The sequence below is a fragment of the Neopelma chrysocephalum genome, unplaced genomic scaffold (genome assembly GCF_003984885.1).
Source record: "Neopelma chrysocephalum unplaced genomic scaffold, ASM398488v2 Primary Assembly neopelma1_75, whole genome shotgun sequence".
Lineage (NCBI taxonomy): Eukaryota > Metazoa > Chordata > Aves > Passeriformes > Pipridae > Neopelma > Neopelma chrysocephalum.
In genome coordinates this window covers 12177352-12192405 of record NW_020897736.1, presented here as the reverse complement: position 1 = coordinate 12192405, position 15054 = coordinate 12177352, and the positions used below count along the sequence as shown (strand labels likewise).

The 15054-nt window shown below is 47.5% G+C and overlaps 1 protein-coding gene across 4 annotated transcripts in view; it reads right to left on the bottom strand.

Annotated features, from left to right (window-relative positions):
* Nucleotides 1–15054, bottom strand: part of LRRK1 (leucine rich repeat kinase 1) — a 77612-nt gene that overhangs the window by 2289 nt on the left and 60269 nt on the right. For 3 of the 4 annotated variants that reach the window (XM_027688472.1, XM_027688471.1, XM_027688473.1), the window contains 9 exons: nucleotides 14726–14892; nucleotides 13437–13634; nucleotides 12503–12780; nucleotides 12124–12318; nucleotides 11222–11373; nucleotides 9510–9627; nucleotides 8064–8180; nucleotides 1625–2460; nucleotides 951–1052 (listed from right to left, as the gene is read on the bottom strand). In XM_027688472.1, the coding sequence (XP_027544273.1) occupies nucleotides 951–1052; nucleotides 1625–2460; nucleotides 8064–8180; nucleotides 9510–9627; nucleotides 11222–11373; nucleotides 12124–12318; nucleotides 12503–12780; nucleotides 13437–13634; nucleotides 14726–14892 (2163 nt within the window). Of the gene's footprint in view, nucleotides 1–950; nucleotides 1053–1624; nucleotides 2461–8063; nucleotides 8181–9509; nucleotides 9628–11221; nucleotides 11374–12123; nucleotides 12319–12502; nucleotides 12781–13436; nucleotides 13635–14725; nucleotides 14893–15054 lie in introns of those variants that run through there. The other variant, XM_027688474.1, reaches the window with a different exon arrangement.

Genomic DNA, 15054 nt, shown 5'->3' with positions numbered 1-15054 from the left:
GCTCTTTATCCTGCTGGTAAAACAGGGAGAGTCAATGGCCATCATGCCTGGACCAGTCAGGACAAGTGTGAGATGCTGTGTCACCTCACCTTAACTCCACACTCAATTTGGGTGAAGCAAAACAAACCTAAGAGTATCTGTGACCAATAAAGAGAATACTCCCCTCCCAACTACCTGATAAAGACTCTCATTTCTCGAGTAGAGGGAATGGCAGGAGCCCTTTGATCTCCTGTTGTTTTTGCCTGGTGGTAATAAATGACCATTTATAATCCTTAGCACTGCTTAACCTGCATTTGTTTGGACATAAATAGTACAATCCCAGACCGGTATTTAAGTGATCAGCAGGAACAGCCCCACCTCTCCAGCAGTTATTTATTTACTTGGACTCTCCTTCGCTGTATGAAACATTTTAAATTAACGTATATAACTGCTCTCCCCTGTGCTCCAGGGGCCGTCCCCGGCCCGTCACTGCCCACAGCACAAAGGTGCTCATTTAGAGCCAGAACATCAACCTGACCCCCGTGAATGCAGCCACAGACAAGCGCCGTGCTCTGCATAAATACACCTCTTGTTCTGAGCGTGGGGCCTGAGCCTGCCAAGCTCCACCAACCTTCTGCCAGGTGCCCTTAGAGCACCAGGAGCCAGCACCAGGGCAGGATCAGGCCGACTTTATCTCATTGTTCACGGTGCTGCCTCTTTCATTATGGGGGTACTTGATCTCTGTGGATTTTGGAAACCCACAGTACCTTCCCCTCACCATCTGTCACGCTGAAGAGCATGCACACGCCTCGATGTGCAACCAGCAAATGTTTCTCCTCCAGCTGGGACCTTCTCAGAGGCCACTGGAAGCCAAGAGGTAGCTTCCAGGAGCCCTCAGAGCCTTCAGAGCCCCCTCCTGCCCCTCAGTCCCCTTCTGCCCCTGGAGACTGGCATGACCCAGTCAGCCTCACCCGTAGGGAGCCAGCTCCCCAGCCTTCAGCACAGCGATCACTCTTCCCCGCTGGGTGCCTGATTCCTTCTCCAGCCCGATAACGATGATATCCCCTCCTCTCCTAGAAGAGAAACAAGGGAGATGTCACACATACTCAGCCATAGGGATGCTGACAGCTGAGGAAAATCCATGTTGGATATCCATCCTCTGCTGCACAGCTGCCTGCACCATGACATCTTGCAGGGGAGGGGCACTGCAATGCCACAGGGACATCCTGAAGCCACTGCAGTGAGAGATCCCGTGACAAGCAAAATCAGCTTCCCAGTGGTTTCCAGCAGCTCCACAGGAGGCAACAGGACTTGCCAGGGTTGTGTCCAAGCAAGGAAGCTGCCTGCTCCTCTTTGTTTCCTCAGTAGCTGGGGAAACAGGGCTTTGAGTCTGACCACCCCCTTCTCATTCTGCTGAAATCAATCCAGCAAGACCAGTGGCCATTCTGCTCAACACCAGATACTTTAAAAAGGGGTAGAAAACTGATGTACCGTTGTACCGGGAACAAAGTTTCTTAATGGTAACAACTTTCTGGCCGGGTGAATCACACTGGGAATGCAAAATATCTTGAATTAGCCTGAGTTAACCTCATGTTCAGCCCACAAGGGATTTTGATGAAGTTGCTTTGATAAGGGACCTGGTTACCTGGGGATCCATATGAGGTCTTTCACTGGAAGAATCTTGATGGCTTGGAGATGCTCTGTGTCGTCACCTACAGGCACAGCATCATGATCCAGGGGAGCCTTCAGCTCACTGAATTTCTCAGACTCCTCAAAGTCTGTGGAGAATGGTGCACTGGAAGAGCTCATGGGTGAGCTGGGTAGGCTGGAGGGGCAGCGGGTTACCCTGTTGGGAGGCGAGGAGGAGTAGGAAGACACAGAGCAGTAATCTGTCAGTGAGTCCTGGTGGTTCAGGATCTGGGTGCCCACCTCTGGGCTGTACATAATGCTCATGTCCCCCACTGGGCTGTTCTCCACCGCTTCGTGGTTGATGGGGGCTGTAGCTGGGATGGTTGCCGAGGGCTGCTGGATTGTAAACATGTCTCTGAGGGGGCTGCAGTCTCCACAGAAGTAGCGTGCACAGAGCTGGTAGGTGGTAGCATGGTACATCACCAGGAAGTTGCTTTTATCGTCCAGACACCACACCACCTCCTCCCCGTGACACTCGGAGTTGCAGGCGATGGATGTGATGACCGAGGGCGGGTTGAAGGGCTCCAGCCTCCTGCTGATCTCCATGGAGGAGCAGTCGATGATGAGGATGCCGGGGCCGTTGCTGTACCACACCTCTGCCCCGCTGTTGGTGATCTCCATGGCCTTCACGGGGTACGGGTTCTGCCGGGGGTCGTCATCCAAAATGTTGAATTTGGACCTGTTTGCTGTGTGGGAGCACAGGTAGGAGCAGCTGTCCCCTGGCATGCCCTGGGACACTGAAAACACGGCTACAAGTCCATCTGACAATCCGGCCAGCACCACATATGAGTTCTGCAAGAAAGAGACAGCAGGATATCATAGAATCACAAAATGGTTTGGGCTGGAAGGGACCTTAAAGATGATCTTGTCTCAACCCTCCTGCTATGGGCAGGCACACCTTCCACTCGACCAGGTTGCTCCAAGCCCTGTCCAACCCAGTCTTGAACACTTCCAGGGATGGGGAGTCCACAAGCTCTCTGTGCCAGTGCCTCATCACCCTTAAAGATTTTCTTCCTACTTCTTTCTGTCTCTGCAATACAGGACCTTTCAATCCCAGAGGCTCTGGCTGCTTTTCATATGCTGCAAGAGCACGGGTAACTTATCCCAGAACAGTGATAACAGTAACATAAAAAGAAGTCATTACTAAGAAGCTGCTGCAGAGCCATACTCCTCTCACCCAGTATTACCTCTCTTTTACTGGCAAGGGCGGACAGACGGACCTGGCAGCCTGCCCTGAAGGTTAACAAATTCAAGCTGGAGTATGTCCAGAGACAGCCATCATGATCCTTGGAATCCAGCTGTAGAAACCCAGCTCACTTCCAAAAAGGAGTAAAGCTATTGCTATCGGTGTAGGTAGGAGAGGAATGGAAGAAATGCAGTAAAAATGGAAAGAGGGAGCCAACATCCTCGCAAACAAGAGCATCCAGTGATCGCTCCACATCCGATGTCTGCTGCTCTGAGACCACTGCACCTCCCAAGGATGTTCTCTGGGTCTGGGATCCCTGGCAGCTCAGAGGCATCCTGGTGAAGGGCACAGCAGCAGCAGCTCAGCAAAGCTCCTGCCAAGTGCCATGAACAGTTCTGCACGTTGGTAAGAACCTGCCCCTCAGCGTGCAGACGTGCTGGCCGTGGCACTGCGGTGATGGATGGATGCCCTCACGGCCCATGGGCGGGAGCTGCTGAGGAGGCCATGGCTCACTGACTCCTCCAGCTCATCACAGTGGTGCAAAATGCTGTTAAACAGACTGAGAAATGGATCTCTTGGGAATAAAACTCCCCGTGACCTTGGGTCTGTACCAGAAACTCCCCGATCTGTGAAGCAGATAGAACAATACCTACCTCAAAGGCCTTTCTATTTCCTCCCTGGAGAGCAATATATTCTAAAAAAAGATCCTTTTACCCAGGACTTTTTTGCTGTTGTTACAATCTGCCTGGACTAAGTACAGCAAACCAAACAGAACCAGACAGAGCACCACCAACTGATCCAACACAACCTCACTCCTCCACAGCCTTGCCATGGTGGAAAGCCTGGGAGGGCAGTGAGATGGGCTGAGGGCTTGGAGTAACCCCTTGCTGCTCATAATTCAGGGATCCTTGTGCCCTTCTAGGGATCTTGGCTCTGCCAGCCCTGGAAGAAAGCTCCTAGGCTGTTTAAACCCCCAGAGGCTGAAATCAGTATGTTGACTTGCTCCAGCTATTGAAGGGCAGATAGCGCAGGGTAAGTGTTATTTAATTGACAGCTCTGTTTGCAAGGCTCATGAAGAGTCCTGGACAAAGAGACACTCTCTGCACACCAAGTATGAGTAAAACCACGAGAGCGCTGAGCCCTGGATGACTAATCCAAATCACAGCAGAATTTTACTGTAATGGGAAAAACTAGGGAAGCAAGTGGAAAGTTGTGAAATGGGCCTTGGACTGTTACTCAGTCCAGTCCCAATTCTCTAACCTCTAATTAAAAGAAACCCCAATGACCTGCAGTGCTCGGTGCTGTGTCCCTGCTGCCATGTGCATCTGGTGCAAAGGCTCCTGGATATGGCTTTGCCAGGGAGTTGCATCAATAGGTTGGAACATGGCACGATGCTTTGCACGAGCTGGGTCTTGGGTTACTTTTTCTTTGGAAAGGAGTTCAGTTATTTAAAAATGAATAAAACAAAGCAGAACGGTCGACATTTCTCTGGTGAAAATGGTCCAACTTTTTCAGTCCAAAGGACCCCGCACAAGAGGCGTTTCTTACTAAAAATGGAAAATTTGAATTGAAATGGGAACATCTGATATTAACTGTAATGTGGGTATGTCAACCTGAACTGCTCCCAGCATGACACAAGACACTATTAAAGTCTTCAGAGATTATAATTTTGTCTGATTTGATTTGATTTGATTTGAAAATGCTGAATTATCCAAGCATAGTCTTCATAAAAAATATTTTGATTTCTCTGATTAGTGTCAGCTACTGCAGGACAGAATCCATATTCCCTTTTGGGTTCCACAGGTCAAGTTTCCCTGGCACTGAGCAGCTGGCACCATAAGCAGGCAGAGCTGGGTCAGTGACCCCCACCTGGTGTTACTGGTAATACTGATGCCAAATCCTATCCTGCCTGGGATAGCACAATGGTGGAAGCAAACTGGGAAGATACTTTTTGCTTTGGGGCATTTATTACTCTCTGCCTTGGCTTTGAGGGCTCTTGGGATCTGTTTCTATCTAGCTACTGTTGTTCTCTCTCAGAGACATAAGAAATGTGGAGATCTCAAATCACAGAATCTGCCAAGTTGGAAGGTACCCACAAGGATCATCCAGTCCAACTCCTGGCCCTGCAGAGGACCATCCCCAAGAGTCACACCATGGGCCTGAGAGGATCATCCAAACCCTTCTTCAACTCTGTCAGCCTTGGTGCTGTGACCACTGCCCTGGGGAGCCTGTTCAGTGCCCAACCACCCTCTGGGGAAGAACCTTTTTCTAATATCCAACCTAAACCTCCCCTGACACAACTCCAGGACTTTCCTTCAGGTTCTGTCCCTGGTCCCCATAGAGCAGAGCTCAGGCCTGCCCCTCCTCTTCCCCTCAGGAGGAAGTTGTAACTGCACTGAGGTCTCCCCTCAGTCTCCTCTTCTCCAGCTGACCACACCAAGTGCCCTCAGCCACTCCTCACACAGCTTCCCCTCCAGGCCCTTTTCCTCCTTGGGATCCTCCCTAATAGCTTAATATCTGAGAAATGGCCTCAACCTGCCATCCCTCACGTGACTGAGCCAAGGGAGCGACTGATTTCACAGAAGACCATGGCAAAGGTCACCTCCCCACAGGTGCCACCGACTTGCCAGAGGTCATTTGGTGCTGGTGCAGGTGGTCAGGGAGGCAAAGCCCTCCTGATCAGGGTATTCCAACAGCGACCAAAGGCAGGCAGGGCCGCAGCCTCCAGAAACCTTAAGTAACTTTCTCAGAATTCATTTTCAACATTTGGGCCTGCAAAGAGCCAACAAAAACATGCAGCAACAAAACTGCATTTGAAGGCTGGGTCCTGCCAGCAGCCCCGCCGTGCCAGGAGGAAGGCCCCGGAGCGGGGCCGTGACGGTGTGGGATGTGCAGGGATGAGCCGGCTCCAGACGTCCTGTCCTCGGGCTGGGGACAGCACAAGGCTCGGGGCCATCGGCTTGGACGCTCTGAGAAGGCTGAAAAACATGATACAGCCCTTGACACCAGGGCCTGGTCACCTCCTCCTCCTCTGATCCCCGTGGGGTCTGGCACTGCTGGCAGCACACGCAGGGCAGGCTGCAGCCTTTAAATGCAGCTTTTGTTTCCATGTGTTCCAGGTTTCTGCAAGAGGCCAGAGCCTTGCACCCATTCAGGTCTGTCTCTCCCCTCCTCATCTCTTTGTAAGAATGCTGCAAATCAAGTCAGAAAGCGTCTTGGTTTGCTGTTTTTAACCTGTTTGTGCACTTATTTGTTTTTTTTCTGAAAGGAAATTTACTGAAAATTGTATTGTTTACCAAAAAGAATGATACTGGTGACAGAAAGCAAGCAACAAAAAGCTTAAATTATACAAGACTTTTCCCTGCTGGGTGAGTTTCGGATTCTGGGCCCCTCTCTGTTGCTTTTAAATTTCCATGATGCTTCCTTTGGATGAGAAATCAAGTTTTGGAAACTATTTCTTTTGGATCAGCCTTCCCAAGGCAGTCGTAAAGAATTCCCCTTCCCAGCAACATCCCTCGGCAATTCTCTGACTAAAAGTTACCTCACATCTCATCAGCTAAAGCCCTTCTTCCCAGGGAAATGCAATTCCCTTCTCCACTGGACAACAATGACTCTGATAACTCTGACAGAGCTTACTGGTCACACAGTGAGTGTGACAAGTGTAAGCTTTCCACTCAGACTTTTTTGGAAGAAGAGGTTGCTTTAGTTCTTGCCAACCTGGTCTGCACATCCCCACAGCTGCTGCTCTGGCCATTTCACTGCCAAACTCATTCATAGAAAGGAGAGAGGAAAAAGTAAGTCCAATAAAATAAGAAAGAGTGTGCTGAAGGGATGTGGATTTCTGGAAGGTTGGGTAGGGTCGGAGGAGGAAGGGAGGTGTCTAGACTCAATATTGCTATTGTAGGGCCTGGCATTATTTATGACATTTTCTAGGCAAGCCACAAACTGGAAATAGAAACCAGGAGACATAAAGCCACTCGTAACCCCTGAGGAATGGCTTTGCAAGCTGTGTGACAGTGGAAAAGCTGAAAGTGAAAGACTCGTTCGACCGTCCTGGACAAAACCTCAGGCAGCATGAAAAAGAAATTTGCCCTACACATCAGAAATGAAACTCCACGGCAGAGAAACGCTGCAGGTCCGAGAGCCAAAGACAGCCGACAGATGAAGCCTCCCAGCAGGAGAAATCCACCCCTGTGCCAACTTCACATCGATGCCCTACTTGAGTCCTACTTACACCATGTTTGGAAGTGAAGCAGCACACCTTACACTAACCATCTGCCTCGGATTCAGTTTGCAGGGATGCAGCAATCCAAGCAAACGAGCCAGAAATGGACAATAGCCCAGGACAGGCCTGTGGTATAAACCAGCCCCACTGTCGCTCCCAGAGCTGCTCCACGTCGAGCTTTCAGACACATACCAGTCTGCTGGCATTTGCAAAGACTACACAGCTACCAGTAATGTTGGAACATAATTATATGTTTTCACTTGAGGTGGCTGTAAGCAAACCGGAGGTAATTTAGCTCGAAAACAGTTTTTATACATCTCCCAAGACTTGCCCACAATAGGCACCCATGTCAGATTTCTCTTGCCAAAAACTGGATGCTGGCCATTCCAGAACTAGATAGACAGCATATAACTTGTGTTATTACCCATAAGAGTAATTATACATGTTATCCATAAGAGTATTACCCAAAACAGCTGTATTATCTCAGTGTTCTCATTCAAAACCAAAACAGAAGTGTGGCAGAGCCTAGATAATATTATAGATGACTGCACACAAATAACAGCACACATCCCAGGAAAACAGAGGGTACAAGAGGCAGGATATACCCACATCCTGAATTAGCACTTAACAAATCTCTATTCTAATTATTGTTTCACGCCCTCTCTACTTTGCTTGATCAGCCTAAACCTTGTCTTCCAGTGATGTGGAAACAGAGCTGGAAAATTTCCTTGCAGAGAAATTTGATCTACTTTGACTATTTTCCCAGCAGGCTTGGAAGTGACAGCTTTGGTCCCCTGACTCAGGTTCTTGCTCACACCTCTGTTTTCTGGCAGAGACATGAAGACCAGGAAACCTTCTCCTCCTGGTGCCAAAACGTTCCTGGGCTTTGCAAAGTCCTTCAACACCAGCTCAGTCTGGCAGCTCGGCCCAGGAGCAGACAGCTGAGTCTCACTAATGCCCCTTTTCCTTTAGGTTGCTCCTTACCTTTTTGACAACAGGCATCACTAGGAAGCAGCTCACAGTAGCAGGAGTGTCTAAACCCTTCAGTGGAGTCTTTAAGGGACACATGCCCTGCAACGCGTACACAGAAATCTTCTGGTCCTGTGAAAGAGCACAGAAAATTCCGTAAATGCCAATCACCTTCCATGCTTTCCATATTTGGATACCTGAACAGGATCTAATTGGTTCCAAAACCAGTTTTTACTTGTATATTTTTGGTACCCAAAATCCAGATATCTGTTTTCCCTGGACAGTCTTTGTTCGCCCTGTGGGTAGAAAGCAGGTGCTGCCCTCCCAAGAATGAGCTGTGGGCAATATATGCATCATCCAAAAGCCACTAAAAATCAGCACTATAGGGGTTTTATCACCACACCTAAAAGCAGCATTTGACAACCCTGACTGCAAAAATCCCAAACAACAACTGAAGCATGTCGTGTGTTATTTTGCATTAATATGTCAATTCAGGGAAAGCTGGTATTACATTTTATGTGGAATTACATCTGCTCCACAACTCATAAATCTACTAGATTGACCAAGAGCACCCAGTTTGGAGAACAGCAACATATTCAATTTTGATCCAAAAGGTGAAAATACAATACTTTAAGATTTTTGAATTTTAATTTTTCTATATTTACTGTTCTGAAAAAACAGCAACATTTGAAATTTATCTCTATTTAGGAAGAGAAAAACTCAAAAGAACTGATTTTTCTATGTGGTAAAAAAAGATCTCTATTCTCACCCAGTTACAGCATCCGTGCCAGGGTGGAGTGAATTAACCAACACAAATTATTTATTCAGTAAGTGTGTCCTTTTTTCCCCCACTCCGAAACACTGAATTCAGGTATGTTTCATTTTTTTTGGCTGTTTTTCATCTGTTTTGTGTTAAATGATCATGTCAGAACTGGCTGACACTTAACACAGCCCTTTTTGATGGGTGGATGGGGGCTCTGGGGTATAAACCAGCCTGCTCTCTCACTCTTATCTTTTTAGCTGCAATTTTCCACGGTGAACACAAAACTTGGGTACCCATTTCCCACCAACTTTGAAATCCCTCAGGCCTCTTTCAGAACCCCACCCTTAAATGCATGGTTTCTGTCACGGCTTCCCTTTATCGCTCACAGATAAGGACATTTCCCAGATGAACCCCTGGGTACAGATTGCTCCAACCCGGAGAGTTTTCCCTTGGAAAGCCGAGGTTCCCACGATCGCTTTGAGCACCAGGAGGCAGGATTTGGTTCCAGGTATCAGCTACGTGACAGGCAGAAACAATAAACCTGGAGACAGCAGATGCAAAGTCACCCTGCTCATCTGAGAAGCCCATTGTCTCACCCACTCTTGGCTTTACTAATTTAACAGGCTCTTTCTCTTCATTTGGGTCTCTCCTAACGAGGCCCCTCTCGAGGGGGGCACTGAGGCCCAGGCAATGCTCACCTCCGTGGCTGCCCAGAGGGCATTCTGAAATTTTAGTTGGCAGCATAGCTTCATTCCTGGGCAGCTCATCCTCTGCACTTCCATGACTCCTTTCTCCAGATTCACCACCGTGTAGTTTCTGAAAAAGGAGCAAGTAACGATTTCCTGTAGCCAACATTCAGCCTGCACAGACTACAGGACACTACATGGCACTTGTGGTCAAGCCATAACACAACTGTCCAGATGTGGATGATGCTGCAAGGACCTACACCCCTCCAAATGGTCCTTGTAAAGGAAGAGAAATACAGATGTGCCACGGCTCTTCCTCGGGGGGCAGATGCGCAATTGCTTCTGTGAAGATTTACACTCAGCTCTCTGATTTTGTAAGGAAAGGATCAGGGCAGTGTACATGGTCTGTTACTATAATTCAGCTGTGAGACAAACAGCTCCATCTCAACAGCAGTAATTAATAGCTGGGAAGTCTCAGCCCATCTTGCCCATTAGGTTCTCAAGAGAATATCCGCTCCATTTCCAAGTTCACTGCCTCGCTATTATCTGGCTTCATTATTAATCCAGCACATAAACAGAAGAGCATGTTTCTTCACAATAAGAGCCAAGATCTGTAACTTGATCAAATAATTTATAAATCTGACTAATTAATTTTTTTTTGTAACAAAAAGGATTTTATTTGTTTGGGGAAATTTATTGAGTTTGAGTATTTGAAGAAATAACTGGATATTCATGACCACATCTGTGAGCCCCAGATGTTTTACCAACTGTGGCACAAGCAATTACACATCCTGAAATCTGTCACATATAAGTAATTTGCTATTCAGCAGTCTCCTAAGTGGATTGTCCAGTCAGGAAGCTGATTCACTGAGATATATCGCTGTGAATATTTGGACATCATCCATGTATTCAAAATACATCTGTGAGTGCCATGTGTTCCACCAGTTTAGCAGGAAGAGTTACACTGTCTGCACTGAATGACTGACCAGGCACCACAAATAGCAAAGCAAATAATTCATGAACAAATCACGTACCCTTCCCATTAGCTTAATGGTTTCAAATAATGAACACATTATTATAAAATTCAGATCAGTTTGTGAATATTTCCAAATAAGACTGTGGCTATAAAAATCAGTAGCATCCATAAAAATGAACCTAACTAGCCACGGGTCACATGTGGCTGAGCAAAATGCCATCATCTCAGTCACAATTTAATAACATTTTAAGCACATGCCTTCAGTATGGAATACATTTTACTGGCAGTGCACACTTGGATGCACACACAGCTCCAGGCATGTGGTTAACTCCCGATGATTGCAATAGGATTTAAGCATGTGCTTAATTGCTTTGCAGAAGAGAGATGGAACTGCAGCCTCAATTAGGAAAGGTTTAGTGTTAAATGGCCTCATTAGGAAAGGCAGAACACGTCTGTTCTCATGTGCAAATGCTTCATCCTGTGTGTGTGAATCATTACATTGCCCTAATCTTCTCCTCATATTAACTGAAGCAGAGTTAAGCTCATTAAATATCCTTTATAAAGAAACCACTGTTCCCAATTAAAAGAGTTTGGGAAAACAGCATTCACCGTACCCTTGGCATTCACCCAAAATTCACTTTCACCTTCTTTACCTCCCTCCCAGAGGCAGAAGTGAAGATGCTGAAGGATTTTTACTTAAACAGGAAAAAGAAAAAAAAAAGGAAATTACCAATATGAGCCATCTCACCTGGTGTCTTCCTTCCCATCCCAGAACACCACAGTGTACTCCTGTCCTTGGGAGCAGAAGAAGGAAGCCTGCTTCCCACAGGGCAGCAGGTACATGAATGTTGCAAAGGTAGGATCTTTCATTTGTCCTACCACAGAAATGGCCAGTGGACGCTGAGGGGAAAGGAAAAGAGAAAGACATACGGCAAATAAAATGAAATAGAAGAACCATAATAAACAGGAGGTTCAACAAGGCCAAGTACGAAATCCTGCACCTGGATCAGGGCAATCCCAAGCACAAGTACAGGGAACTGGATGGTCTTTAAGGTTCCTTCCAACCCAAACCATTCTCTGATTATTTATTAAAGCTTGGTCTGTCGTTCTCTTACACATTTTGCTGTTTAATTTCTTCAGGTTTATGGATTTTGGGAGCTGTCATGACAGGGTGTAGCTGTTTTGAGAGACAAGCTCACCTTTGTCTGAAGGACAGCAGCTCTGAAACACCGAGCTGCAATTAATGAAAAATGCAATGTAGATAATCCTTTTCTCATACTTTCAACCTTTTTCTTCCTCATACCTCCTTTTATAATCTCAGGGTTTTTGAAGTCTCTGTAGTTACACTCACAGCATGATACTGGAGCTGTTTCTAGAAATTATGAGTAACGTCTTGCCCTGGTGAGATCAACAGCCTAACTGCCATTGACATCAAGGGACCTTCCAGTCACCACAGAAGTGCAAGGCCACAGATCTGTCAGCATTTCATTCAGAAAACTCTCATTTAAGTCAACAGAAGTTCTGGGCCAGATCAGCAGGAGAGGTAAACAGGCAATCGAGGTGTTCTGCTGTACCAAGAGCAAGCTCAGCCCTCCTGCTTGAAGAGGGCACCCAGATCACAAAACATGGGTCAGGAGGGTTGTCTTATACCTTTTCTGGCTTAGTGTCCCAACACTCCATCATGAGTGCCTGCATCCTGGAGAGCTGCACCTCCTCTGGCTGCCCCAGAACAGGACGGATCCCTTTGGACAGCTTCTTTGCAATCTGGAGCTGGTGGTGTCCCAGCACAGGCCGCTGGCCAGACAGCAGCTCGTACAGGACCATCCCATAGGAGAACATATCAACCTAGAGCCGGAAACAGAGAGGAAAATCATGGCAAAGCTCCCTTGGTGGGTGGAGAGGAGAGCAAGGAAGGCCAGAGCGGGAAATCACTGTTGCCCACCATCATGGACAAGGGAATGCAGCCCCAGGCACAACACCAGCCACCCACCACTGCCACGGGGGCTGCCCCACAGATACCCCCAGTCACCTTCTCATCGTAGACAATGCGAGGCCTGATCTCAGGGGCCTGGTACCCCGGCGTGCCCTCCACGCCCAGCGCGCCCTCGTGGAACGACTGCCGGGAGATCCCGTAGTCGGACAGTTTGATGTTGATGTGCTCCTTGACATCCAGGGACCACACCAAAATGTTGTCTGACTTCAGGTCGCAGAAGATGATGTTCTTCTTGTGCAGGTAGGCCAGGCCTGTCACAATCTGATATGCTATTTTGTGTGTCAGCATGTGTCCCAGCGGCACAAAGGAAGACCCTGGCACAAAGGAACAGTCTGTCTTCAGCTCTTGTAATTGCCATAACTGCCTTTTTCTCCCCCTTTCTCTATCTCTTTTCAACTCCAGAGCAATAACTGACAATCTTTTAAAACATCACTCAATGCCACAATTTAAAATGACACTGTTTTTGTGTCTGACAGTCCTACTGGATTCTTTTTTTTTAAACCCTTTCACTTCTAGGCTCCTAAATCTTCTGGTGAAAATTAGTGTTTGACTGAAAGTTGACACAAAGCCAAGGTGCCAAGAGGGTCAGATGGCCTCAACTTATCTTGGAATTAGCATCGTTCATTTGACAGCAACAGAAATAAAGATACTTATGAGATAATTTAGAGTGCCAGACACCCATCTGCAGGGGGAGGAACACAGCACTATCCATGCAGTGCTGAAGTGAGATGCACTTCATATTAATTTGCAGAGAAATTGAAAATCCAGGTCTCCAAAGTAGTTTTGAAAATCATGAGCATCAATTTTTACTAGGTTCCCAAAAGCACAGTTTGAGAACAATTCTACCCCTCCCACTTCCCCTAGTCTGGAAAAAAATCCCCTCCAGTAAATCAAGCAGTAATTTAAATATTGCTGACCATTTGTCACTTGGAGAGTGATCTCTCTCAGTGGGGAGACCCTGGCTCTTTACCTTTGGAGTTCTCAGATAGCACAGTGGTGAGGCTGCCCAGGGGGGCCAGCTCGAGGGCGAAGCAGAGCGGGTGGATGCTGATGCCAATGAGGGACACGATGCAGGGGTGCTGCAGGGAGTGGAGCATGCTGGCCTCCTGGCGGAACTCCGAGAAGTTCTTCATGGCATCCATGGCTCTCAGGTGCTTCAGCATGGTATCTGGCAAGACACAACCCCCTTCTCACTGCCCAGTCCAGAAACCAAGTCACAAACTCTTTGGAAGGTGCCAATCACCGAGCAAGGGCTGCAGGAGGAAGGCAGCTGGTGGGATGATACCAACAGCAAGGCTTTAAGTTGAATCCTTGTGTTGATGCACAAGCCACTAACAGACACTGACTATAAGCAGGATATATATGGTACCTCAGGAAGCAAAACCTCCCTTGTTCCTTTAACACCAGGCTCTGGTGTGTCTGGCACATGCTGATCTCATATACCACCTGATGACTTTGGAAAACTCATGCTGTGCTTCTCCAAGCAGGGACTGTGTGTGGATGTCACACTGCAGACCCTTTGCTGGATGGGGTCTTTCCCTACCCTTTCCTGGCTTTCCTGTCAGATGAGAGACCCATCACAATAATGGTCCTTCTGCCATGGGACACCACAGGCTGCTCAGGAAGGTTGGGTCTTCCCAAAGGTTATTTGTCACTGGGACAGCAGCTGGCCTCCTCCACAGCTCAGGAGTTCACTACATCCTCCCCTGACAAAAATGAAGAATATAAGCCACCTTCCCCTTTCCTTTGTCCATGGACTGAGGCTCTGCTGGGATCCTGGACTTGACATGAGAGCCCATCCCTGCCTGGAGGAGTTGGCAGGCTCAGAAGGATTCCCAGTTTGCTTTCTGCAGCTGCTGGCACAGATGGGACAAAAGACTAATTCAAAGGTGAAGACTCACAAGTCCTTAGCGCAAACCCATGCAAATCCACACTTCTAATGGTCAGACAGGTTGGGAACATGAGATGAAATCTTACCTCCCACCCCAATCCAGGGCTCTGCCTTGGCACCCTAGAAATCCACCCACTGATCTGCAGGAGAGAAGCTCCTGTGCCAGTGACCTTCAAGGCTACAAGTGCTCATGAAGAACTCTAAGATGCATCCTCCTCCTCCATTGAAACACACCAGTTTTGCTATTTATTTCCAAGCTGTATTTAAACAGGTGCTACCAGCACTCTGGAGAGCAATGGCTCTTTGGTCTTAGCTTGGGATCACAGATTGCAGGAGCCGATTCTCGACACCAATTCGGTACACTATACCTGCAGCTGAAGTGGGAGAACCCTTGCATTTTTTAATCTGAAATCTCTTCACAGCCACTGGCTTTCCTTGGTATCGTGCCCGATATATAACAGTTCCACTTCCACCCTGGCCAAGAACGTTGTTTTCATTTTCACTGCATTCCAGTTTGCTATTTTCCAGGAACAGTCTGCCAAGGAGAAATTGGGGCTTTTTAATTAAAGTTTCACAGACAGTGTAAATTCATGTTTTTAATGTGATTTCCATTTTCACAAATGCTTGATAGACTCTGTCTTATCTACCAAGAGGACTGGATCACCTCACCTACCTTGCTCATCTCAGTGTACTCTAT